Source organism: Amphibalanus amphitrite, unplaced genomic scaffold (genome assembly GCF_019059575.1).
Source record: "Amphibalanus amphitrite isolate SeventyFive unplaced genomic scaffold, NRLGWU_Aamphi_draft 000243F_arrow, whole genome shotgun sequence".
Taxonomy (NCBI): Eukaryota; Metazoa; Arthropoda; class Thecostraca; order Balanomorpha; family Balanidae; genus Amphibalanus; species Amphibalanus amphitrite.
In genome coordinates this window covers 367789-394573 of record NW_024881738.1, presented here as the reverse complement: position 1 = coordinate 394573, position 26785 = coordinate 367789, and the positions used below count along the sequence as shown (strand labels likewise).

The 26785-nt window shown below is 51.5% G+C and overlaps 2 protein-coding genes across 13 annotated transcripts; one reads left to right on the top strand and one right to left on the bottom strand.

The window, feature by feature from the left end:
- Positions 1 to 42: 42 nt before the first annotated feature.
- LOC122386203 (atlastin-like) lies at positions 43 to 24958 on the bottom strand. 10 transcript variants are annotated; one of them, XM_043375175.1, is made up of 11 exons: positions 24937 to 24958; positions 8548 to 8770; positions 8081 to 8215; positions 7602 to 7757; positions 6817 to 6972; positions 5272 to 5410; positions 4225 to 4409; positions 3726 to 3947; positions 2818 to 2937; positions 2011 to 2172; positions 43 to 1272 (listed from the first exon to the last, which is right to left on the bottom strand). In XM_043375175.1, exons 2-11 carry the CDS (start codon positions 8749 to 8751, stop codon positions 1162 to 1164), a joined length of 1590 nt encoding a protein of 529 aa, XP_043231110.1. In that variant the 5' UTR covers positions 8752 to 8770; positions 24937 to 24958; the 3' UTR covers positions 43 to 1161. The 10 variants fall into 10 exon arrangements, with proteins under 10 accessions (XP_043231110.1, XP_043231104.1, XP_043231112.1 ...); XM_043375169.1 differs by lacking the exon at positions 24937 to 24958 and adding an exon at positions 20123 to 20284; XM_043375177.1 differs by lacking the exon at positions 24937 to 24958 and adding an exon at positions 20123 to 20284 and having other exon boundaries at positions 6823 to 6972.
- On the top strand, positions 20582 to 26296 carry LOC122386202 (gamma-tubulin complex component 4-like). Of its 3 annotated transcripts, none has more exons than XM_043375167.1 (3): positions 20582 to 20621; positions 22879 to 24698; positions 25802 to 26296. In XM_043375167.1, exons 2-3 carry the CDS (start codon positions 22990 to 22992, stop codon positions 25896 to 25898), a joined length of 1806 nt encoding a protein of 601 aa, XP_043231102.1. In that variant the 5' UTR covers positions 20582 to 20621; positions 22879 to 22989; the 3' UTR covers positions 25899 to 26296. The 3 variants fall into 3 exon arrangements, with proteins under 3 accessions (XP_043231102.1, XP_043231100.1, XP_043231101.1); XM_043375165.1 differs by having other exon boundaries at positions 20582 to 20664; XM_043375166.1 differs by lacking the exon at positions 20582 to 20621 and adding an exon at positions 20674 to 20704.
- Positions 26297 to 26785: the final 489 nt, after the last annotated feature.

The following is a 26785-nucleotide window of genomic DNA, read 5'->3' as shown; positions in this document are numbered from 1 at the left end:
GATAGCCCACGCCAGCCGCTCCGCAGACGCCACCACACGAACTTCATTAACCAATTAGTAATTATATTGGCCGTATCTCCCGCTGGCAGCAGGTCCCCTCCCCACGGGGACTGACACCGCTATCATACCACACAGCTACCCCCTATCGGCGGTCCGTCGGCCTGTCCGACCGGCCGCGCCACACACAACACCGACCGTCCGCGCTCTCCGCAACACTATGGCAACCTGGGACACGCGGTCAGGGCCCAACCGGGACCGAATGGAAGCCGAGACCAAACTGGAGACCGGGACCAAACCAGGACCACACCGGGACCGGGACCAGAAGCAAACCAGGCTGGGACCAAACCGGAACCGGGACAAATCGGGGACCAGAGTCTCCCAGTTTCCATCAAACAGGACACGGGACTGGCGCCAGGGGTTATTCGGAAAGATCGGATATTACTCTGTACGTAACGGACCTGGTTAGACTTATGCACATTATGCCAACAACAAAATCCGTATCCCGCACATTCGACACTGGGAAGTTTTCAACAAATCCGGCTACGTCCACCGTTAGTCATACACGTCGCGTCACTGATGCTGCCCGCTGATACTCGACACACCGCTACCCAGCAGTCTAACACATGGTCAGGAGCGACATCTCCCGGGGACGGTGGCTCCCGCCGCGGCCAGCGCCCCTCTCTCCACCCTCTATACTCTGCCCGGGAGCGCGGACCCCACACCCCACGGCCGTGCTCCTCCGCCCGCCAACACATGCGCTGTAATAAATAGGGCCCGCGACCGCCGCTCCGCGCCGTATAGGGTTATCTCTCTGCACTAATAACAACTGATGGTATCGGACAACGCGAGCGACGCTGGTCGGTATTCTGAGCCATCGCATCTCCGACCGAATTAACTAACACTCAAACTCACCCACTCTCACATACCCACTCACTCACGCTTGGAGGTCCGTCGGAACGGCGCTGTCACTGAACGGGTAGGCACTGTCTTTGTACTCCTCACTCTCGCTGGCTGGCGCGCGGGGCAGTCCGAGCGCTGGCGTCGGCCGCTGCTCCGCCATGGCACGTGGTCGCGCGCGCGCGCGGCGGGAGCGGGGGCGGGGCGGGGCGGGCAGCGGGGCGGGACTGAGCGCGGTACGTATCGTTTGAGCACCGGCGGCCATCACGACGCCTTGCTTTTGGCCGCCTTGACGGAGGCCTGGCGTTGGAGTGCCTGGCGGGCGGCGGCGTCCAAGGATTTCTGCATCACCGTCTCGTAGACTGGCTTCAGACACTGTGGGGTGGATACAGACGGGTCAGGCTATGTGACTGATCAGACGAAACATCTTCAATACACTGTTGAACTAAACAGACGGGCATAACTGCTAAAACGACGGCATTAGACTTACTAGAGATCGGGGCTGAAGCAGTTGGACTGGGCAAACTATTGAAAAAAAAACATAAATAAGACTTCCTCCTCAGCTGCTGCATACAGTGTCATTCGTTCAAGATAGGATTTACCAGAACAACATGCAAACGGTTTCAGATTTCATGCCATCATACAGACGAAGACAGGGAGCAAAATTAATGGCGAATTGGGGTTTTGTGCATTCATGCAGCGCCCCCACCGCGATCACACTATCTGACCAACCATTTCTAGTGAGAGACGTAGGCCGACGGAGGAACAGGCGCGGAAGAGAGGATAGAGCACGAAAGGAGACAGGTGGAGTCCGCAGAGGCATGCCACGCAGGTTTGGAGTGGAGCAGCGTTTACCACGTCGTGTTTAGAGGCGCCGAAGCTGGCAATTTCAAACCGGCGTTAGTCAGAGGTGCATAAACAAAGGTGTACCGATTGATCATCCACGGAAAGGGGAAAGTATATCATTCGATTTCTGTAGTTTCTTTTTTAGCACAATGCGAGCAATTATAAGATACAGCAGCCATTTCACGTACAACTCCCGGTGACTGTGAAGCAGCCTGGCGGCCACTGCCGTCACCTCAGCTTCCCGTCTCGCCGCTAGATGTCACTCACGTTCTGCCAGGCCTGTTCGGTGAGCTCGTCTATGGTGGCGGCCAGTTCCGTGTACTCGCCGCTGTACCGGCTGTAGGCCCAGACTCCGACTGTAGCCACCAGCAGCATCATGGCCAGGTTACACAGGTTGGCCACCGGGTACAGCCCCACCAGGCTGAAGATCTGGGGGTGAACGCGGAGGGGACGGTCATAGACGGGTACAGCCCCACCGGGTACAGCCCCACCAGGCTGAATATCTGGGGGTGAGCACGGAGGGGACGGTAATACACGGGTACAGCCCCACCGGGTACAGCCCCACCAGGCTGAATATCTGTGGGTGAGCACGGAGGGAACGGTAATACACGGGTACAGCCCCACCGGGTACAGCCCCACCAGGCTGAATATCTGTGGGTAAGTGCGGAGGGGACGGTCACAAAAAGGGGCAGGAATGAGCGGGCTTTCAGTAGACACGCCAGGTAAAATATGTTGATAAAGATGAAAAAATCACACGAGGAGAAGGATGGGTCAACAATCAACCGAATACAAGGCAAGGACGGAAAAAGACTGAGCACATGCAGACTGAGTGACACGGAATAGTGACGGAGGCTAGGCAGTCTGAATATTGAATAATCACTAGATACGTCAACCCATACCCACCCCAGCCCTTGTAGCCGATTTTGAGGTCATATAGACCAGTATAATATTACCAGAAATCACGTCACTCAAATCACTAAGACAGTCATCAGGGTCAAAAAGCCAGGGAAGTCGCCTAGAACTCTGAATAAGTTGCCGACCCAATCAGGTCACTCCACCATCCACATCACTTACCCCCGACAGGATGTAGAACACCAGTGAGACTGAGAGCAGCACGGAGGGTGTGCGCGCCGCCTTGAACACGTTCTTCGAGTCGTTGTGGCCCTGGTACTGGATGTACTGCTCCTCCACGTCCTGACGAGACGGAGGGGACAGAGGTGATAAATGTGACGAAGAACAGAGAATGAAAGCGAGGAGTGGCGAAGGGGAGGAACAGAGAAGAAGAACATAATGAGGGACAGCGGAAATGGACGTGATGAGGGGAAGGAGGGCAATGACGTAGCTGCGAGGAACGGAGGGGAAAGACGTAACGGTGACAGGGAGCTGGACTTTTTAAATCGGAGATGGAGAAGGAATGAGGGTGCATCCTCCAGCTAATCATAGCAATGATGTCGAGCAACACGTCCTGGATAAGATAGTTGTTGGGTAATTTGAGTACCTACGGCTGATTTTGTGCTGAACACATATATGCCGAGTACAAAAAGCATATGGCACTTATGGATGTATTTTCTCTGATAAGCGCCTGAATGTGTCTGAAACTACGCAGTTGTAATATAAGATCAAGATTGCCACGTGTTCTTTGCCAACTTCGCTCCAAAGACGGCAGCACAGTGTAAAATATAATTATCAGAGCCAGAAGTTAGCTTATAATGCCCATGCAAACTTTAGCTATTGAACGGGCAGACGCGACAAAGTTAGCAAATTTGCATGAAAAGTCAGGCCCAAGCGGACCTCTAAGCTCAACACGCGACGGAAATGCGCAAACAGATTTATTTCAAACCTTATCAACCCAACCAACCCTGCTCCCTCACACTGACCCTTCTCCCCGGTTCTTCATGAATACCCCAGCCCAACCTATCACCTCATTTGCCCGCCTTCCTCCCATTCCCCTACCGTCCCTCTCTCCCTCCCATCTCTCTCACCTTCATGAGGCTCTCCTGGTAGCGTTCCGAGAACTCCTCGCCTCCCATCTTCCTCCTCGCTTGGAACACGTCCGTGGCGCGGTCCTTGGCTCGGAGGTGCTCCGCCTCCAGGTGTTCGGAGGAGAGGAACGGCTTGTCGCCGCCACATACCGCCTCCATCATGTGTGTGTACGTCTCCTTTGCGGCCGCCACCGCAGAGAGGTTGTTGGCCTCGGCCGTCGCCTGGAGGAGTAAGGGTTCGTTTTTACATTGTGTATCACCTCTAAGCACCGTTACAGGATCGATGTCAGAGTACAAAATATGGTCAGCATGCGTCAGTGTACAAACTACAAATACAATGATGTCGGCATGATATCCTCAATGTGCACAATTACTTTTTCAGTGCTGTCCAATGTCCACCTTTACTAAACCTAGCCTAGACCAGACTCCCACAAGCCATTCGGCCCCAAATCAGCGTCACAATATCCACCTACACCACCTTCTCCGTCTCCTCCCTTACCTCCAGCATGCTCTTGGGCTCCGGCAGTTCGCTGCCCTTGTAGATGTTCATGTAGGACTCGAAGTAGGTGACGAGCTCCTTGGCCTTGACTTTGGTGCCCGAGATCTCCTTGATGATGAGGTTCTCCGGCGCCAGCAGCATCGGCACCAGCTGCTCCAGGTGCTCGATGAAGTCGGGCTCGATGTCTGACGGTTAGGGAGACGGACTGAAGTTAGAAACCAACGATCGGGCGTACTGGGTATAGACATTTGGCGATTGCGCACACTGCCGGATTATGGATGAGAAGCACACATCTCTCTGACATGTTGGAAATAAGGTCGGCCGGGGTGAGTTCCGCCACTAAGGGAGCCGACGAGGAGGTCGTCTATGATGTGTTTGATTGGGCATATCCGGTTAGGGTGTGGACGGAGAGCTAGGAGGAGGTCAATTAATGGTGATGATAGGAAACGGACGGTACAAACTGAGATCAAATGGGGTGACGAAAGAGTATTCACAGGATCAATAACAAAAAAAAAAAAAAACGGTAGACTAGCATGATAAATATCATAAGAGCGTGACGAAGTACGACTCGATTTATCGTGTCGCTATTTTTCCTTTCTTTTTTTTTAACCCATACGTGAGATGACCTACAACCGAACGCACTACTAGACGGCATTGGAAGGGATTCGTAACTCCACGACGTGACACAACAATAGAAAAACGCGCTATTTATACGCACGGCTCGAAGCCCTGTACCACAGACTACGTGGCTTCCTTCGGTATGAGCACAACCACCCCCTCTACCCTCCCATCGGTCCTCTCTCCTGTCCGCTGTCAGACGCCCGCCCCTCCACTGCCTCTCCTGCCAGCCTCGTCACTCAACAGGCGCCCTCCCAGTCCCTGTACACGTCATCCCCTTCCATCCAGGACGCCCCTCTCCTATCCACCGCCAACTCTCCATTCACTTCCTCTCCTCCCATCCCTATTCTTCTCACTTCAGAGAAACACAGAAACACTCCCACCTCTGTCCACCACCCTCTCCCTTCCTCTCCACCCTCTCTCCCTCACCAGAGAGTCGGCCGTCAAAGTGCTGGTTGGTGGCCACCTTCAGGCCCGGGTGTGGCATCAGGAAGCAGCCGATCTCCTGGAAACAGCTGCGGATGTGTTTCCTCAGACTCTGCAGCTCCGGGTGCTGCTTGTCCGATACCTGGCGACATGTTCAGACAAACACACACACATGCGTGACGAGCGGAGGTCAGAGATGAGTCTGGGTTGGGACTGGTGGGGAGATGGAGGTCTAGAAATGAGTGCGACCATGGTATCCGCGTTGTGTAGAGCCAATTATTCCAGGCTCCACAAAAACCCAGCATGACGTGCATGGCTGTAACTTGTACAGTGGTCGGCCATGCACGTCAAAATTAGTCAAAAATACTTCCATCACCGGCGAGCATACTTCCACCACCGTGTTATGCCTTTCAACCTGTCGACCTGCCTGTAACTACTAACATAGACCGGCGGCCCTAGGCCAACTACGTCCGACGCTGGTTAAGTCCGTCCGCGCCGAAATTAGCGCCTGAGATTCACGAAACTGTCTATTCACAGATGACACGAAAATAATTTGAACACTAACTAAGCCATCTGATGCAGTAAGACTACGCACGGTTTATCATAGTAGGTAAATTATTTAAAAGGATGCATGAACTACGTTTAACGAATTAGAAGCGAAGCGTGCCCAAAAGCGAGAGCATGAAATTTACATAGTACGGTGAAACAATCATTCATAACATACTGATTTAACCGACAGTCCGATGATATTCACACTGAATAAGAGAGAGCATTCGTGCTTAAACTGATGTAATTGGATACCACTTACAAGGTCTCCAACAATACAGATTCAAACATTCAAAACAAATACGAAAACAAACGGAACGCGTTCAGGCCAAAGGAGGAGAAAGAGCGCAGGCTGCAGAAGCACAACAAAGCACAAACGAGAAATGAGTGAAATCATATGGAAACTCTGCACTGATAACCATGCAGATGCCGATGTTTTTGGTACGCACGCGCGCCCACCCCACAGCTGACCCGGACCGGTCCGATACTTAATTCCCGGTTCTTTAGCGAATTAGAGCGAATTCGCGAATTAGAGCGAATACCCTGCGCTCAACTATACTTTGTGCATTTAGGTTAGGTTAGATTGGTGCGTTATGGTCTAGCATAGGCAAGTCATGTATATCTGCATCGCGATCATCCCATATAACAGCCGAGTGCTGAGCATCTGACGAACTAGTCATTACAAAAAAAAAATATAATACCAGCATCAATCGATAAGGCACACTGACCTAATTGGAGCTGGGACCCGTTTCGAATGACCCTTCTCGGCCTTTCTCCCAGCAATCAAGCAGCTACCTCGCTCACAAGTTCTATTGAAGCACATGTAAGATAACTCCTCCCTCATCATCTCATGCCCATTTCCAGCACCCGGTTCCCGGCCAGACTCGCTGCTCAGTACAACCCAGTTTAAACTCCTCCCGGCCGGTGGGTGGGCGCGCGCGCGTGCGTGCGTGTCTGCCGCTGCTGCGGTCCGTCTGCCCTCCTCCGCCCGGCGCGCCTCACCCCCACCTGCAGACGTCGGTCCAGGATCTGTTTACCGCCCTCCGTGCCGTACGGAGCGTCGTACGGGAAACTCCAGTCGCGCACCAGGAACTGGAGCTTCTGGAACGGCGTGTGCGCGCTGTCCTCCATCGCCAGCCGGCCGTACTCGGTAAACAGCTGAAACACAACGGCAGAGCACGGTTATACAGCTGTCCTCCATCGCCAGCCGACCGTACTCGGTAAATAGCTGAAACACAGCGGCAAGGAGAGGGGTAAACAGCTGAAACACGGCCGCATTGCTCGGTAAACAGCTGAAACACAGTGACAGCACTCGGTCTACAGCTGAAATGCAGAGGCGGCGGTTTACTCGTTACGGGTAAAAAGCTGATTTCAGGTGGCAGGGCGGAATATGTTAACAGCTGAAACACAACAAGAGTATTCAGCCAGTAGCTGAAACACAACGGCAATACTCGGTTATGAAACACAACGGCCGTAATTGGTAAGCGGCCGAAACATAACTAATAACTACCGTACTCGGTAAAAGTCAGTAAATGAAGCACAGCGAAATAATGCAGCAGGGACTCTATTTGTAACATGATTCACGCACAAAGTAGGACAACCCAGAAAGGTGAACGGTCACTGCACGTAATTAAACACCCATTATCCCCTAAAAGTCACAGGATACGACCGGAACCTCCGCCCGCTCTCCGCTACGAGCCATGGCCACCGGATACAACACCAACCCTCTCCGACGTCACACTCCCTAGCCTGTGGCGTCACACTATGACGTCACACCCGCTCCCTACCTGGAGGTGCTGCAGGTCGTCCTCCTGAATGTTCTGCGACAGGTTGTACACCTGGACCGAGCTGATCATGGTGCTGAGGGCGAACACGGTGGCGCAGTCCTTGACGGTCGACTGGCTGTCGAACGCGCCCTGGGTGTCCATCAGAAGAATAACCACCTGGCGGCGACATGGGGAACTAGAGTTATACACTCGCGCTGCCTGGCGGTGACATGCGAAACTACAGCTTACAACACCACCACCTGGCGGCGACATGGAGAAGGAGCTCTTACGAATAAAAAAAGCTGGCTCTTACATATAAAATGTAAATTCGCTGACAAATGATGACAAATGACCAAATAAACTGCACGCAGTGGTTGTCGTCGTCACGCTCATGGTGACATATCACCAACGTCGATCAGCCCGTCAACGCCGGGCATTTCACGGAGAAGTTTCCCATATCCACTTTAACGTACGGCAAGCACCGTCGTCACCTCACCCACCTCCTCTCCATTAGTGAGTGTGACGGGGAACACCTCGGACCACACCAGGATGCCGGTGGTGTCCCTCTCCGAGCCGCCGCGCCATGGGAAGCCCCGCAGCGGCTCGTCGCGAGCACCCAGCCAGTCCGTCGAGCCCTGAGAATGGAAGAGGGGCGTGGGGTCATCTGGGTTAGGTGGGAGGTGTAGATGAAGAAAGAAAAGGAAAATAAAGTATATGCATGCCAGAGGCGAAGAGCAAAGGTAAACAAACGAAGATGCAGGAAGAGATGTGCAGAATGTGGCATACAAATATACGCCGATAAAAAATGTATAGCATAAAGTAACATTCAGATGTATAGAACGATTTAAATCCCACCACAAATTGCAAAGCAAGCAAGTGGCATAATTCAACTTGGTGCAACACCCAAACACGCAAATAACATCCAGTCATCGTAAACTCTAAGCTGTAGTCCGGCCGCCGGCCTTACCTGGGCGCAGAGGTAGCGGAGTAGGAAGTCCAACAGGAACGACTTGCCCTTCCTGAAGGCGCCGGCGATCGACACCACCACGATATGCTTGTCCTTGGTCTTATCCTTGGAGAGGACGCTCTCGAGCGCCTCCTTGTCCAAGTGGAACGTGTGGTCCCCCTCCTCATCGGAGGGCACTACTATTGGAATCGGCCGGCCCTGCATCGCTGCTGCCACCTACCGGCTGAAAACGCAAACAGAGGTTCCGCCGTCAGTAACCAGTTGGCAGCACGGCGGCCGGTTGTGACGGGGCAGAGGTGGCTGATTAGTGATTGTGGGCTGTCGGAAGCCTGCTGTAATAATGTCTGTGTGATTCTGGCTCGGCAACGGCACGCGGTCGGCCGGCCGATGGCGACGGCGGCGGGCAAGGAGTGGGCGGACGGCAAAACGAGAGGCAGTGTAGAGGGAGAGGGCGGGGAGAGTTGGGGGCGGGAGCTACAACAAAGGGACGGGGGCGGTGGACGGGGGTTGGGGCAGAGCGACAGCGTGGATAACAGGGCTCAGGGCAGAGGGGCGGATAGGGTGTGGGTGGGAAAAGAGATCTGCTGAGGTTGACGGCAATAGTGAACCACCTGCCGGCTGCCACCATCAGTCAGCAAGGGGAGGGCCAGGGTGAATGTGGGTGGAGTGGGGATGGGGTGAAGCCATGAATGCATCGACACTCGTGCCCAAATATGGCATCCCTCCGTGAGCCGTACCGTGAAGCAGCGGGGCTCGCTGCAACTGAGTCCAGTGGCCACAACGACGGGCCCATTTCGGTGGCAGCCTGGGTTGTTTGCAAGCTACAATGCTCAACCTACACTTAGCAGAGCGCAGTAGCAACCCGAAGCATAAATAATGCGAGCAGTTCGACTATGCATCATGCATAGCTGAAACCTGTGAAGGTTAGTTTGATTCTAGCGATAGATAGCTTTTTGTTTATCAACTCGAACGACCTCAAGTCGTAGACAGTAGCTCGGCAGTTTTCCTCGAGTGACGAGCACACAAAAAGTTTACACTCTGATTGGCCGCGCGGCCATGCGTCAAACGAACAAAGCTGAGTCCGATGTCGCACAAAAACTGGCCGGTTCAATACGCGGCCGCTCCTCTACACAGCAACAAACAGCAAACCAGCAAAATGTCCGGCCAAAGAGCAGTAGGCATTCCGTATTCCGTTCCAAGTTCCAAGGACGCCAAATTTAATTTCCATAACACATGGCATAATTGTGCCATTGGCGAATACCGCTGCTTATATTTCCAATATCCTCACCCCTGCAAGTTGAACGGCGAATACAAACGATCTAACCCTTGTGCCAAGATATCAATATGTCAACAATGTAACAATGTATCTGAGGACGATCGCTCGGCCCTTATCGTAAGTGTGCTGATTACCCACTCGGTAACCGCCACCCCTTATCAGGAGACAGTGGCATGGTGGTGGGACGGCCCGCCTCACATTGACCTCGGGGAGTGAGTGGCTGTCGTAACTACCGTGCCGTCGGTCTGTGGACGGCTACATTTCACACACCTCCACCCTCAACGCCGGGGCAGGAGAGGGTAGAGGCACGGACTAAACACAAGTTCTAACATACAGACACCCGATATAAGGACTGGCAATCGGCAAACAAAAAGGACTCGATGATACTGCTGTATGCTTTCGGTCCGATATCACGACAGCCACGGGCCGCCAGTTCTGTACTGCGAAAATGACCAGAGGAACAAACATTGCAGCCGACTCAAAACAATCATACGAACGTCCCGTGTCGAGAGCACGGCACCAGGTTTGTCTAAATTTCTTCGAGCAGCAAGCCCAGCACATGATCGGACAAAATATGCTGCATTGAGTCAATCGAAAGCTGGAGGCTCCCCTTCACCGTAGAAGACCAATGCTGAACCCAGCGCCGTGCCAGGCTTTAGATCAGCGATACCAGACCACGAACCGGCTCATCCGGCGTGGCCAGGATCAAACCGACAGTACAGCTAGTTGGAGCTTTCTCAGCTCTATGATGCTCTCTCAGCATACACAAGTCTCGCCGTCCCCTAGCCTGTCTCTGCGACATTCACAACAAAACCATCGGAAATTCATAGAGCGGTTCAACTCATGATGACCAGTGACTATCCCCACCATTATGAACCACAGTGCAGCATTCCACCATGCAATCAGCACAGTACGTCAGTGGGTACAAGCAGACCGCAACATTCCATACTGCGGACATCACTGCACGTCAGAGGGATGCCAAACCACATATACAGAACACAGACATCGCACACACCTGTATGAGTCACCTTACAGCGATGAAATCACAGAGACGGTGCCCGAAGACCCAGCCCTTTCCGCGAGCAGCCGCACCGCACCTGTGAAAGTTGCCTACGCGGCAGGGAGCGGTGGGCGAGAGCAGTGGACGGAACGACCGGCCCAGTGGCAACGAGGCATACGCATCTTTGAAAAAAGAGAGACAAGAGCCCGAGACAAATGATGATCGGAGCTGAGGATGACCTCTATCGGTCGTTTGGCCGTGTTGGCAGCGAGTCTGGTTTCCACATGAATAGGCAGATGGTAGGCGGGGTCAGCGTCGACGGATGGGCGGGGTGGTAGCCAACAGCTGGCAAGGTCAGGTGGCGGTGTTGAGCGGGTTGGAGTTGGTGCAGTATAACCAGGAGACAGTCACGCTGAATAAGTCACGCTGAAACCGGCAGGCGCATGGTTTTACGATTTCAGGACAAGGGACCAATACGCCCGGTATCTGCAGCTGAGACGTGCCGAGGAAAGTGATGGGTTAGCGCCGAAGCCACCGTGACCTATTGGCTACCATCATGTGTTAACATGGAGGTCACATGTAACAGCCGCGGATCGTGTCGTGAGGATTTTGAGTGGACACTTCAGAAGTATAGCCGATCAAGCGCCCGTAGCCCCGAACCATGCGAGCTTAGCCCAACAGCCGCAACAGTCGCCGAGTCTCCTAGTTTCAGAGGGACCGGCCTTCTGTGGTTTCTGGCAGCGGGCGGCAGCCGCCCCCGCCCCCGCCATTGGCGGTGAATCAGAGAGCCCGGCCGGCCGGCGGCCGACGTACAGAGAACAGACAACGGGAGGCTCAAACGCCGCGCCCGCATGGCAACGACTGAGAGGTCACGACTCGGAGCTGAGGCGCGGGGTGGGTGGAGGAGGCGGCAGTGAACAGAGCTTACTGAAAGAGTATGAAAGAGTTGCCATTGAATCGGCCAAATGTATCAGTTCAAAGATCAAAGCAAGCCTGAAGTTAGGCGGAAGACGAGATTCGACGGTCGATACAGGACGCGACCTATCGGAAGACTGGTCTGTGAGTTGGTTATTCAATCGGAAGCGATAGCTGTTTGCAGATCAAGATGAGCAGACAGTAGAGTAGGCCACTGAAGGTCCGATTCCCGGAAAACTGATCCACATTCACATAAAAACGGCAGCGATATGAAGCATAAACGAGTGGACTATGGCCACATCGACCTTCCACCGAGTTCATCAGAGCCTGAACATCACTGGTGAAATCAAATTCAATAAAACCGGCCCGGATGCCAGGCCCCTGTCGTTGCCACTGTTGCCGCCCTCCCCCCGTTGTCGGCTACTGGAGGGTAAGATATGGCCATAGGTGCCGATGTTTGAAAAGTCAGCACAAATCGCGCAGTGCGCCGTTCAGTCACTACGTCCACCGATACCAGCGCGCTCATCGTGAGTAACTATAATTGTCAAACAATGGTCCATTATCTAATCTGCTCGTCAGACAGACTGAGTTGAGGAGCTCGGACCTCGGCGAGTACCTACCACCCACCAAATTCAAACATTGAGCTGAATACGCAATATACCTACACATTACAGCCACTAGTTCCACCGGTGTGACTGCACAACTCTACTCCGAGTCGTATCTATGGAGGAGGAGCATACCCAACCGGGACTGACGACCTCTATCAGGATGCGACGGGATGGAAAGGGCGAGGGGCTGGCGATGCCGTGTCAGCGAGTATTGGCGCCGTGCGGGGAGGGGTCTCCGTCCATCCCACTATAGCGCGGACTATGGACCGAGCCGTACCACCGCGCGCCACTGACACGGACCGGTGATCATGGGAGGGGTCGGGGTGGAGATCGAGGCACTGTAGTGAGCGGTCGAGTTGGAAACGGGAACGGAAGGGGTGTGTGTGGGGTAAAGGCGTGGGCGTGATAGAGGCATGCCCTAAAACATCTCTACCCACGCACACAATCAATTTCCAGTAGCGAGGACAGGTAAGGTAACAGCTAATCAACACGCACACAGGGTCACCCCCGGGCGGGTTAAACCAAGGTTGAACGCACGGGCGACAGGAGCTGAGCAAAGGCCCACATCACCAACTGCAGTGATGGGTGGGAGGTAGTTGGTAGTTGGTTGGTAGTTGGATCATTTACGCGTAGCCCCTGCGGCACACGCAACTGCGTCGGAGGGACTAATAATGACGGGCACACACGAACACATGTACGCAGCAAGCGACAGAGGGGGGAGGCATCACATTACTTGGATAACGCACGCTACCCACAGGGGGGGGGGGGGGCGCACGTCACACGCAGCCGAGTCGGGCACAGGATAGGCGGCAGAGGAAATGACATTACCGGGGCAGAGCCATACACTAATGTAGAAGAGAGATAGGGAGGTAGAGAGAGGGAGAGAGAGAGAGAGAGGGAGAGAGAGAGAGAGAGAGAGAGAGAGAGAGAGAGAGAGAGAGAGAGAGAGAGAGAGAGAGAGAGAGAGAGAGAGAGAGAGAGAGAGAGAGAGAGAGAGAGAGAGAGAGAGAGAGAGAGAGTTGAAATGATAGAAAGAGAAGAGAGAGGGAAGAGCAGATAGGATGGATTATTTCAGAGCGGCGATCAAGGACAGAGGACCGGACACAGAATGATCTCCGCCCCGACCGACCACGCCGCCGACCGTCACCGACCGGCAGAGCGACTGAGGGCTGCCAACTTGGACCGGCTGACAGTGACGGCGCTGCCAACACGGGTCCGCCGTCACCGGCCGGCCGGCCGGCCTGCAGCCTACACACGGGATATTTGGGGTGGGAGCGCCGACACTCGCTAATAAAACGCGGTAAGAGTATAAACAAATGACCATTGACCAAGCCCTTGAAACCGCCGCGCCAGTAAATACGGTTACCGTTCCCGCACAGGTGAACTTGCGAGGTTTGTAAGTAGCGATGTCGATCGCCTAGTTCCACCAAAATAGTGTGGAATTACAACCAATGGACGGGCATGAACCAGAAACGCTCCACTCGGTGTACGTGTTGCAGGCAATTTAGAAAATCAGTCATTTTGTAAAATGCCTAGGCATTTTACAAAAAGACGGCTGTTTGAAAAATGACTGAACGCAACCAGGCTTTTTTCAAAATGGCTAGCCATTTTACAAAATGACTAGGCATTTTGCAAAATGCTTGACCAGCATGGAACGTAGATCCCACTACAGATACTATGGCCAAAGTTTTTGGACGTCTTCCTATACCCTATAGGTACGTGTTCAGCCTGTAGCTGATCGATTTGAAGCTCTGTGATAACGACAATGCTGAGTAACGACCAGGTTGAGTTGCAGACTCGGCTGTAGCATAAAGCATTGTTTAGTTAACGCTGTAAAACTCCCAAATACATCAACGCCGTTCATGTTCTGCCTGAAACTAGACCTAACAAAACCAGCCGGAGACCGGCCCTAGTCAATAGGCAGGCCCGATTGATGTACAATTACATGTAAACGAATGAGTGTAGTCTTTGTTTGATTGTGCCATTACGGACAAAACTGCATTATGTATTTGGACATTAAAAACACGTTCGAATTTAATTATAATTTCCCACTCCTCTCTCCTCACATTTTAACACGCGCGGTGGAAGGGGGGGGGGGGCGGATTCGCTTGGCGTAGGACGAGAGCGTTGGTTTCAGAAGACACTAACGCCTAAGTGTGTGGGATCGAATCCTCGCGACCTCTAATAGTTTTACAGATACAGGCCGGCATAGGGCTAGTCGTTTGTTGACGCTCCAGATCGATCATTTTAAATCCAGCAGCGTCGCTGACTTGGGGGTTGAAAATGTCGCGGGCCTGCACTTTTCAAAATAGAGGTAGGTATGGACTTCCCACTGCTGGACTCCTCTGGTTTGTCATAATGCTGGACTCCTGGGTCCACCTACACGCTACCAAAACGTATACATATAATTAGGTACTCGTATCTACAACACACTGCTCAGTCATTTTGTAAAATGGCTAGGTATTTTGTAAAATGCCTAGGCATTTTGCAAAATGACTGGAGAGTCAGTCATTTTGTAAAATGCCTAGGCTTTTTGCAAAAAGCCTGGAAAATCAGACATTTTGCAAAATGCCTAGGCATTTTACAAAATGACTGATTTTCTAAAGTGCCTGCAACATACGCATTCCAAAGCACGTAGTGAATGCCACTCCACCACACACAGAGCCCTATTAGACCGGTGCAGATTGTTCCGAAAATTTACAAGCACACGCCACGTCTGGTTCCGTCCGTTCACCAACAAACGCTGCGACTTCCACCAGCTGTGAGCCGTCACTCTGTTTGCCAAACGAGGTCAGCCTGACGGCACGCCCCGGCATCATAAAACGGTGTGAACCGAGCTTCACCGCACCTCTAAATGTGGGAGTGGGAGACGCGCCCTGTGGCACCGCTGCCGCCTCATTCCCAACCGCCAGGGTCGGGTCGTCTCCCCTGACTCGAACCGTGGAGCCACAAAGCCACCGGCAGACGGTATCACCGGCCGGGTCACGACGAGTAACGAGGCTGGCGGGGAACGTGTCGGAATTCGCCCTGCGGGAGCCGCGGCGGAGTGAGGGCCGGCCGACACTGGAGGCGGCGCGGACCACGTGCCAACTGCTGACCGTGACGATCCGACCGGGAAGGGAGGAGAGGCCGCTCAGCTACTGGTATGATCGGAATGGTATGGCCACCGTCGCACGGTGCCATGCCAGGTAACTCATGGTTGGTGAGGTAACTCCCCATAGTTATTAGTTAACTCACCAGAAAATGGCAGAATGACGTTGAATCTCACCAGATGTTCACGCTTGGAGTCACTGACACTTCCGAGTTGCAAGTTTCAGTAACCACTACAGAACGTTTCACTCCGACACTCTGCACCCGGGCACTCAGCCCCGCCAGACGCTCACTTAGCTCCACTTCTGGCCTCGGTCGCCACAATCGTCCGCACTCCTCTCGGCACCTCTCCTAGCATCCACTGCACGACCACTGCTCGCCCGCCGGCCGGCCGGACCGCCACAACCGCCGCCCACTTTCTCCGACCGGCGACCACTATAGAACAAGTCTGCGAGACGCGCCGCCCGGCACTGCGCTCCGCGCCGGCAGAGGCGGCCGTCCGGTCCCGCCGCGTTCTGTCGTCTCGCGCGGCGCTGTATTTCGAGCGGCGCGGCCCGCCACTTGGCTATAGATAGCCGGCCGACGGTCACAGAGCCGAGGTGGACCGTCGGGCGGAGCTCGATATCAGCTGGTGAGGGGACGGTAACGAAAGGCGTATCGTACACAGCCCCGAGAACCGGTTTGACTAGCATGGCACGGTGAAGGTCGAAGATGCAGCGTGAAATACCGGAGCGGGTGCACCGCTCTGCTAACCCAAACTGGCTTGAATAACTGTCAGTCCGTGATCAACAGGACACAAATATCAATATAAAGTCCCGATGATTCTTCAAAATCCTGTCAATATGCTTGCAACGAACAGCTACCAGACATCAAACTGTACAAGTTTTCCATCCTCGGCTAATGAATACGTCACTAGTTTCCTAACAAGGTCACAAAGTACAATCTGCCCCATCCCCTCCCCTTGCCCCTTCTCGCTTCATCCGTCATCGTTCCTACCCGCCGATCGTGACCGAATGACGTCAAAGGCGGGGGAGGCAGGGGGTGATGGTAGATGCCCGAACCGTGCAATAGGGGTCGGCACGGCACGGGGTAATGGGATGTCGCAATGCGCACTGATCATCAGATGCGGTAGCTCTGGAGTAAACCAAGTTGCAGTGACATCGAGAGTAAACTGAGCAGCAGTTTGCTCTGGAATGTGGTTGCAGGTTGGGTGGACTCATTTTCTTCCTATTTGCATGATGTCTGTGAGCTTTAGAAAAGAGTCTATTCTTAATAATAATGATGCATTAATAGCACATATCACTATCCTGTCATGCCAAGTGTAAATAGTAGGTATCAGCTCTCAGAATAAATCTCCAATGACATTGCCCTTCATTTTTATAAAAAAAAAAACTTTCGAAATGCATAGGTAGGTATTAGGTAACAACTATTGCTGAGCAGTCTTCGACTACCTAATGGAAGACTTGCATTTCTGTTGCCACTTAGCTGACTGCAAAATGTTAATCAAACATGAATTATGATGGTTTCAGGCTTCAGCATTAATTGTTCATCCTTAAGCCACTGATGTAACCACAATAAGTAACAACAAAAAATATATTATATATGTACAAACTTCACCTCCCATGACAGAAAAAAATAAAACAAACTATGTACAACAAAGCAAAAACACACAAACAACTACCTAGCATACTCAGCTTATCAAAAGTAGGTATCTATTCTTTATGAAGTGTTGTTAACAAGTGATCAGATTCAGCAATCAGAAAGCACTACAATAAATGTCACTTTAAGTCAATCTCAAAGAGCTTTTAATTTGTGTGAGAATAAGGCACATTCCACCACATAAGTGACTTGGACTGAAAGAGAATGGCACCAAAGGATACCAATCCAAAGAAACACTGCAAAAAGTAATCCATTACAGATATCTTTTAAAAAAATGCACAATGAAATATGCTGAGGCATCCACAGTTTTCCATGGAGTTCAATATTAACACTTATTAATGGAAAGCAGCCAAAACAAAAGGCACCCTTCCTTTTGGACAATGAGATGAAATGCCTTGAAAAATTACCACCTTGAAAGTTGAACATGCATATGAAATGGTAAAATAATAACAGCTCTTACTGATACACTTTCTAAAAATACACAAATAAAATAAAATTCAAACAAAACAAATGACATGTGGGCTACTAATCCTTAGCAGCACTGCAGCACTTTAGCAGCACTGTAGGTAAAATTAATAACAATAAAAAATTGTACAAAGCTCATCTTTTATGGGTATTTGCTTGAATCATTAGATTAATAGATAGGTAGGCAGGGGCGGCGCCACGGGTTTTCGATAGGGGGGGACGGGGACCGAAAATCGAAAATCCCAAAAGTAGATACTGATCGTGTATGCAAAAAAAAAAAAAACGAGGCACGTAACGCCGCGAAACTTGGCAAGGCCCAAAACACATCGAATGGTGCATCCCGTTTCCAAACTTATCCTAGGACACCTAAGATCGATCACCTTTTCAATCATCCTTGCCTCTAAATCAAAATTTGCAGTCTTGCCAACTCAAAGCTGGTTTCCTACAAGCTGCGAATTGCTTAGGTATGAGTAGCAGTGCCAGCTGTTCTTACGTTTCGTACTTTCAAATTTTCGATCTTACGTCTGGTCAGCTTCAGGGCTTCACCATCATATAGTCATGTCTTCTGCTCTGACAAGTGCGCCAAAACTGCAATATAATTTCAGAATCATGACATCACCACCTGATCCATATGCAACGGGCAGGGTGCAGCTAATGGCTAGCCGTCAGTGGTCATGTCATCGGTGGTCACTCAAAAGGCCATGCTAGGTCATGGAAGGTCACCAGCCGTTATTTGATCACACTTTCTGATGGATTTTACTTGCCAAGAGCTTCGCGGGAAAAACAAGCGCATGCACCGTTGAAAAAAAATTGAGTGAAAGGGTCTCAGGTCCGGCGACCTCTGCAGGTGAAATGCCCCAGGGTAGGATTCCGGTGCTTGTTGATTAACTTCGTCAAAAATGGCAGTAGAGCTGTGCTGTCGGCACCATTGTGTTCGTCATGATCGAGCTGGCACGACCTGCATCGTTCTCATATTCACCCTCCAATCGTAACAACTACAGCAGGGATTGGCAAATGGCGGGGCAACCCCTTTGGGAGGTAATGAAGGTCTCTGGAAACGTCATCCCACATCTCTTTAGCATTAGTGGCTCTCCTTATGGAACAGGTTTCTTGACTGGTCTGCTTCACCCCAGAATTCAAAGACTAGTCAAGGTAAAACCGAGCGCACCACAGTGAGCACAATTTGATAAGCTGGTGTATCTCAATTTTCATGTAGAACCTTTCACGTATCACGGACCTAAAACCCTTTCGTGCACTCATGCAAAAGCAACTGCCATGTTTCAACAGCTGGTAATGGCATTTTCACAGCCGCTGACGTAAGAAGGGGAGGGATGGGGGCTCGATTAGACCCCCAGCCGTTCGACCGCCGACCGAACTTAGTTTTGCAGAAAAAAAACGAGTGCTATCGAACCCCTTGACGAGAGGGAGCCGATGCTATATCCAATTATAAGGTCTTGGGCTACTGCGTGCTTTTTTGGTCCTGCCTGTGATCTATCCGAACACTTCTCCCCACAGGTGCTGGGGTTAAATGGCATAGATTTCAAATGGTTCCTGTGGTAGAACTGCCATGCTTGAATTTGACTAATTAGGAATGGAAAATTTTCATATAGTAACGGAAATCTATGGAATTTCAGTGAACTTGGTTTTATCGGCAATGGGGTCTGGCAGTGGGGTGGGGAGGTAATAAGTAATAACCCTGCCTGGCGCCCCAAAAAGGGGGCACGATCCCCGAGGCCCTGCCGATCACCTTATAACTACAGGCATCACAGCTCCACACCTTTTGCAGATGGCCAGGACCCCCTGCGATGCATCCCAACAGCAATCTCTATTCAGAACCTGCCTTGATTAACCAACGATGCATTAAATGCGACGGAGAGCTCTATAATGCATTAATATCAACTATTGAACGGGCCTCGCCGATAGGGGGGTACTGTACCCCCCTAACTTTCGATAGCGGGGGACCTGTCCCCCCCGTCCCCCCCGGTGGCGCCGCCCATGTAGGTAGGCATTAATCTAATGAACAAACCACCTGAATTCGACCAATGGAGCCAAGAAGTAGCAGCATGCTCGCAGCCTGCTGATAAAAACTGTAACCGAACAGCACCCGGGTAAATGGGTTTTCATTTTCAAAGTGTGACGAGTGTTAGAGGTTTATGAGACTCCCGACAGGTATGGCTGCGGTTGGTGGCAGGCTGTGGCTAGGCAGTCAGCCAGCAAGGGACTGGCTGTACATGGCTATGTGCACACATTTAACTTCAGACTCCAATTTCTGCCATAGATCAGGAATTGCATGATCAGAGGGTAGAGGGCAGGGCCAATGCAGCAAGCTTGGCTTAGCAGGGGCTCTGTCCTTGAGAATCCTTCCATTCAAAAGGTTTAGACTTGACATAACAGTAAAAAATAGGCAATGCACAGAGCCCTTTGATAAAGGTCAGATTTTCACCTTTTTCATTCCAATACACGGCAATCTGCAAAGTGCAACATGTAAATTTAGTTAACTAAAAATCATCCCACTTAAGGTAACCAACTGACTAGGGGGAAACAGTGAAATGACCTACCTACCTTATGCCAACTAGCCTCCCGAAATAGAAACGCACAGACTGAGACGCTACTGTTGCATGCACTAGTTGCAAACCGCAAATAAAAATTCGCTGTTCGAAAAGCGAAGTAACTTGACTGACCAAAAAGGAGCGCGGGAGCTGATTGGTCAATATACTGCTCACTAGTTTGATGATACATAAACAACGCTTACGAGACGTTTATAAATACCCCATCATCTATTTAGTTTTTGATGACATCATTAGTAAACGGTTATCAAAAACTATTGATCGCCGTTTATTTCGACCAGAAATAGTGTTTACTTCAATTTATAATACAATATTCTATTTTGATCAAATATGTTTTACTTCAATTAAATTTACCAAAAATAACTTTGCAAAAAACATTCAACTTGCTAGAGAAGTAGAAACTACTACGTCATTCGAAAATTAACTCGTTTTTTATGTTAAACCTTGAACAGATGCTTCACGGATAGAACAGCAAATTACCGCAGATTACCTAGGTACTTGTGCTCGTATAGGCGGCCGTGGTTGGTTATATAAAAGGTTTGTTTGGTTTGTAGATCAAGAATGAGATGAAATTATTGTAAAATTAGGTCGACTTTGTGATCTTGAGGAGGTTGAGCTCGAGGGTTGCTAGATTCCCTGGCTAAATTGAAGGCTTTCGGTGGTCTGAGTCAAGTTGAAGTCTGAGTCTTGGGGCTTGGGCCTGGGCGATCTCACCTTGTCTGCGTCATTTATTCTGCATTTTATAATCTTCCTGTATGATCTCATGATCTGGCTAATCAAATCAGTATTTCATTATTCAGATTCATTATCATCTTTTTTCATCCACCTAGCCTATTCAGGTAATTTTAGTTCTCTTACATGGTTGGGTTCCCACTTATGTCGTAAAGAAAAAGGCTGGGTAGGAAGGACTGAAAGAAATCGGAAGGACAGTGGCGGATCCAGGGGGGGCAAAATGGGCATTTGCCCCCCAAGCGGCATAATTTTAACATTACGCCTATGGACGATGCATGGAAAGAATAGATAAATTGTTATGGTTTGCCCCCCCCCCCAAACCTCTGAGCTGGATCCGCCTCTGCGAAAGGAACACTGAATGCCAGATCTGAGGATGAGCCAGATGAGATGCACCAGCCCGGTAGCAAATTCTTGACCATTGCTTATATAGTTTGTATAGTTTGTGGTGGATCATATCAGTTGTGCCTTGCTAACCCACGCAGGACTGGGGGGGCTCTACAGAGCCCCCCTCCCGTTTTTCAGCAATATTTTCTAAACTGTTTGACGGATCAACACGAAACTTGTGGTACCCTCAGAGGCATCAATTTGACACGTTGTGTCAAAATTTCAACTTTCTTGCTACCATAGTTTGGCCGGAAATGACGTCAGAGTGACGTCATGTCGGCCGATTTTCATGCAAAATACTGAATTACGGCAAACGCTCTCAAGAGCTCAGTTTTAAAGCTAGATCCATTTTCTTTGCATGAGTGGACTACAAATACACGTAGCTATCAAACTGCTATCTCGAATTTTCGAAATTTTGAAAATTTGGAAAAACATGTATTTACAATTCCAAAAAAATATATTTTTTGATTTAAAAAAAATTGACTTTTCGCAAAAACCGGAATATATGTGATAGAACACAGACTGATGAACTACCTTTGCAAGTTTTAGCCCAATGTCTTCAAAAATAGCCAAGTTATTCGCATTATTGTCAAAATTTTACAAATTTATGTTTTTTTCAAATCCATTTTTCAGTACGTTTTTGACGTCGTGCAGCAATATAAATGGCACCATCGTGTTCCTGAGCTCAAACTGCATCTGGTAGGCACCTTTTTGTTGAAAAATTTCATTTTCAAAATTTGACCTTTTCTGACCTAAAAGTGACCTGACCTCCGGTAAATTCAGCTGACAATGACCTCAAATGACACAGACGACACTATTTTCGAAATCTACGAGTAAAATGGGCCATAAAACATGCGTCACGTGACCGATACATGATATAAAATTTTCGTGACCTAGGATGACCTGGCCTTGACCTTAAAAATTCGAAGTAAAAGTTCGGTACCCTCAGGGTATCTAAGTCATCCGTCAAGGAGTGCGTAAACCAAAAATGAGCCTGGTCGGACCGGCGGTCCGGCGGTCAGAGCCTAAATTGTGAACTAGCAAAAATGTCGATAATTTTTAGTTTGACCTGACCTGTGACGTTATCGGTGACCTCGAGGTCAATGGAAATAGGTTTCGCTCGGCAGTTTTTCCAGGGCTATCAGACGCCGTTTGAATTTTCACTATCGGCCCAGTAGTTTCGGAGATAGGAGGGCGGCTCTGTAGAGCCCCCCCCCCCCCCCCCCCAGTCACTCGCGTTATGGAAAATACCCCAGTCATGCGCGGGTTAACCTGTAGAAATTGAGGGCTCAGGATGAGATGACAAGCTTGAAAGTACTCTGTGCACTGCAGATCAAGCTGCTGCACTTTGCATGCCCTTAGCTTTGATCTCCATGAGTGATGTGATATGTTCACTGCAAATTGTAAGACACCTAATTTTAGTGAAATCAAATTTTGTAAAGATTATTGAAGAATTCACAAGCAGAAAATGTAAATTTGAAGCTTGGATTTCATTAGGATGATCTTTTAATGAATAAGCTGCCTATGAACTTGCTTGTATTACCTGTTTATGAGAATGCTGCTACCATTGTGTTTTTTTATTGTTTTACTTTTGGTAGTACACAATTAAAAACCTGTGCCATTCATGTTTTACAGTAAATTTGAACTTGCTGGGTACCAGTGATCTGGATTTTCTACCAAGAAGTGAATTGAGTCAAATCACAAACAGCAAGTGATCCAGGAAGAGCACTAGATCAAGCTGCAGGAATGCTTCATGAGCTTCTGCTGGCCCTGGAGGGCTGCCCAGGAAGCCTGTTTACGCTGAAGGAGGACGACTCTATCCTGGTCGATGGCTCCCTGCCATTCTTCAACCCGAGCGAGCGCAGCCTGCTCAATGAGCTCTGCTCTCTGGGCACCTGGTACCGACACGTGCGGACCTTCATCGAGCGTCAGCAGGCGGCCGATGAGAGTCCTGGCCAGTATGTGCGCGCGCTGTGCGGCGCGCTCGACCAGGCCACCGCCGACTACGAGGCCTGCCTGCAGCGGCTCGAGGAGGATCTGCTGGCCGACCCGGACCTGGGACTCGCCTACGTGTACCACGCCGTGCAGCCGCACGCCGGCCTGCTGCGCGCGCTGTCGCAGCTGCTGGCCGAGCTGACCCGTCTCGGCGCCACTGGCTGCCGGGTGCTGGACGTGCTGCAGCGGCACACGGCGGCGGCGGTGGGCGACGAGCGCCGCCACCTGCAGCGCGTGCTGCAGCGCTGTCACCGCGTGCTGCTGGCACAGCTGTCCGCCTGGCTGCTCTACGGGCTGCTCTCGGACGCCGGCGGCGAGTTCTTTCTGCGAGAGCGGAGTGTTAGCGAGACGGACGGCGCGGCGCTGGGCCGACTGGCGCGCGCCGCGGCCGCCGCCGAGCGCCAGCAGACGCCGCTGGTGGAGTTTGAACTCGACCCGGAGCTGCTGCCCTCCTATCTCCCACTGAGGCTGTGTCAGAGCGTGCTGTTTGTCGGCAACTCGATCCAGATGTGCCGCCAGAGGGTGGAGCAGCGAGTCGAGGGGGCGGCCGGCGTGCCCCTCTCGGGTATCGTTAGTGGACACGAGAGCCAGTTCGCTGCCGAGTTCGAGGCACTCTCCGCCGAGCCGACTCTGTCGCCGCTGCGCCTGGAGAGACTCGTCAATCGCATCAAGACGCTGGTCGCCAAGCATCTGTGGAAGGTGATTGTAGTGGAAGCCGGCCTCAGCCAGCACCTGAGTGTGATGAAGGACTTCTTCCTCATGGGGCGCGGAACGCTCTACCAAGAGCTGTTCATCGAGTGCGACCCGCTGCTGCGTGCGCCGCCCAAGGCGCACATTGAGACAGACATTAACGAGGCGTTCGCGGTGGCGTGCGGACGGGTCGGCCTGGAGGACGACTCTGTGCTGGAGAGCCTGTACCTGACGCTGGCTCCGGGCCCCGAGGGCGCATCGGGCTGGGACCGGCTGAGGATCAACTACGCCGTCCGGTGGCCGTTGCACCTGCTGTACACGCCGACAGTGTTGGCCGGCTACAACGACATCTTCAGCTTCCTGCTGCTGGTCAAACGGACCCAGCTGATGCTGGAGCGACTGTGGGCCGACCAGATGGACCAGAAGAGCGGCGGTGGTGCCGGCCGGATGGCCACCCACCAGCTGCGTGCGCACATGTCTTTTTTGGTCAACAACCTGCAGTACTACCTACACGTGGACGTGCTGGAGTCAGAGCACAGCCGACTTCAGGCAGCCGTCGCCGCTGCGGAGGACTACGAGCAGCTGCGGCACGCGCACGACTGTTTCCTGACGGCCGTCAGTAGCCAGTGTTTCCTGCAGTCGGCGCCGGTCAGCGAGTGTCTGCGTGACCTGCTGACTGCCTGCCAGGAGCTCTGTCTGGCCATCCCCGAGGGCCGCGAGTTGGCGCCGCTCCAACAGCGGCTGCAGCTCAAGTCGCAGCTGCTCTTCAGGTGAGCAGAGTTCGAGGAACAGGAGTCTTTTGGTGACTGGAATTTTTCTGACAGTTTTGGTGTTAGAGCAGGGAGTTTGAGACTAAAATAGAAAGGGAAATTTGGGACTTTTTCTAGGAAAGATGCCTTTGCACAAGTTCCTGATCAGTTTTTCGCATCCTCTAACTATACAAGCATCGCTCATTCTCAGCCCTGAATTTGCTGGCCCCTTGGCCTACGAAGGATTTATCCGACCTACCTGAATCGCGTTATTTGGGCGATCTCCTGTTGCCGGTTGGCAGCGGCTCGGTGGGACGGTAGGCGGGCGAGCGGAGGCAGGTCCGCGGTCGTACACACCTGTTGCCGTGCCGTCTGCGGCGTGCGGTGCACATGGGTGGATTTTAGCCGGTCAATATATCGACCCAGATCGAAAGACGAAATGCGCGGAAGCCGCGGCTTTGTGCGCTACACCGGCACAGGTGCCAACCAAAAACACCGGGTGCCCCCCCCCCCCTCCCTCTCCCTTCGGTGACGAACTCTGCCATGTGTCAATTCACATATGGTAGCCCGTAGACAGTTACGATAGTCCATAGTGATTGGATGCTTTACACTTCAACACAACGTTGTTAATATTTTTCGACTCTCAAATCCGATTGCACGGCGCTTGTCGAAGAAACAGACATATATTGACTTCTCTTTTGGTAAGTTCTAAACTGCACGGATTTCCGTCTTTGCCTCACACTATTTTCATAGCTACCATGACGTCATAAGTCGCTAATGTTTGCCAGTATTGTCACCTCAAGCAGAATTTAGGTCGGCGTAGACCATCAGTATAGCAATATTGGCATAGACCACCTGTGCAACTACCGCTTAAGCCGCCGCGGCGGCAGGGGCGTGGCCAAATACTGCCGTGGGGGGTACAGCTAACAGCTGGTGGGCGCTTCTTACATCCTTGACGACGGGCGTGTTTATGTGCTTTTCCAGTGTGTGCCTTCGTTGTCTGTCGGCTTCTTTGGATGCCAAATTTGTTTCGTATCCTAGAGCCCTTGAGGAGCCACCAATGTGCCACGTTATCGAAACCCTTGTCTGCCTGGTGACCACGGTCGATATTTGCCGTGTTTCAGAATCCTGAGCAGCCTCAAGGACCAGCGGGCGGGCAGCCATCTCTCCCGTCTCCTGCTGAGGATAGACTTCAACCAGTTCGTCAGTCGCGGCATCTAGTGTCAACTGGATGTGATCGCGCTGGATTCCACGCCACGTTTTGATTACGTCAGTGGTCCGTGATAATGTGATATGCGGCGGCCAAGAATGACGGACAGTGGCGTATCGCCAGAAGCGCTTCCTTGGCGGAGAGCTCAGAGCAGTGATGCTTGTTGTCTGCACCATGGCTGGCGTGAGATCTTTCGCTCTTTTCCGTGAAGCCGGTACGTGAACCTTTGCCACAGTGTACAAGTAGTGCTGATAGCATGAGGTCAACCTCCTCTAACTTCGCTAAGCTAATGAGGGACCTAAGATGTAGTAATGCTGCTGCTCATAATGCATTCCGTGATTGATTTGTCATGACATGTATGTGTACTCGCATTGGTTGTGCTAATAATGTAACATTTGTTTCTGCTATCGAGGATTGTTTTTGCAAATATCTTATTTTTACCTGATCGTGCCGGAAAGGCATGGAAGGATTAGTCGGTCAAACCGCAGAATGAATTATATCTAATCAAAGTAGTTGGCAAGATTGTCCGCTCGGTAAACCGAGTGTCATAACTCAAGACAAGGATATAGCTCATAATCCCCTCGCTCTCGCTCCTGGGACTGCCGGAGTGCTTTTCGCCGACCTAAATTTGCCAAAGTAGGTATATACATGAGGCTCTTGGCAAAGCATATGGATTTTTAGGGAACGTTTTGTAATGAACGGAACATCGCATTTTGTTTCGGGCGTTGCAGGCCAGGCGCTTGACTCATCGCCAACGAATGCCACTGATTTGCTGATGGCACAGCATTGGTTTTGCCGCGAAACAGAGGTTACCGATGATCCAAGACCAAAACTGAAAGCTTGGGGTTGCCAAGGCGGTGCTCGCTGCAGAGCTTGGCTTCACCCGTGAATTGCCATT

Excerpts from the sequence above, each read along its gene's own strand:
- LOC122386203 (XM_043375175.1), bottom strand. The coding sequence starts at position 8,751 with ATGCAGGGCCGGCCGATTCCAATAGTAGTGCCCTCCGATGAGGAGGGG. Across the intron at positions 5,411-6,816 it reads ACCGACGTCTGCAGGTGGGG|GTATCGGACAAGCAGCACCC; the intron begins GTGAGGCGCGCC and ends ACATGTCGCCAG. Across the intron at positions 1,273-2,010 it reads CCGAACAGGCCTGGCAGAAC|TGTCTGAAGCCAGTCTACGA; the intron begins GTGAGTGACATC and ends TCCACCCCACAG.
- LOC122386202 (XM_043375167.1), top strand. The coding sequence starts at position 22,990 with ATGCTTCATGAGCTTCTGCTGGCCCTGGAGGGCTGCCCAGGAAGCCTG. Across the intron at positions 24,699-25,801 it reads AAGTCGCAGCTGCTCTTCAG|AATCCTGAGCAGCCTCAAGG; the intron begins GTGAGCAGAGTT and ends GCCGTGTTTCAG.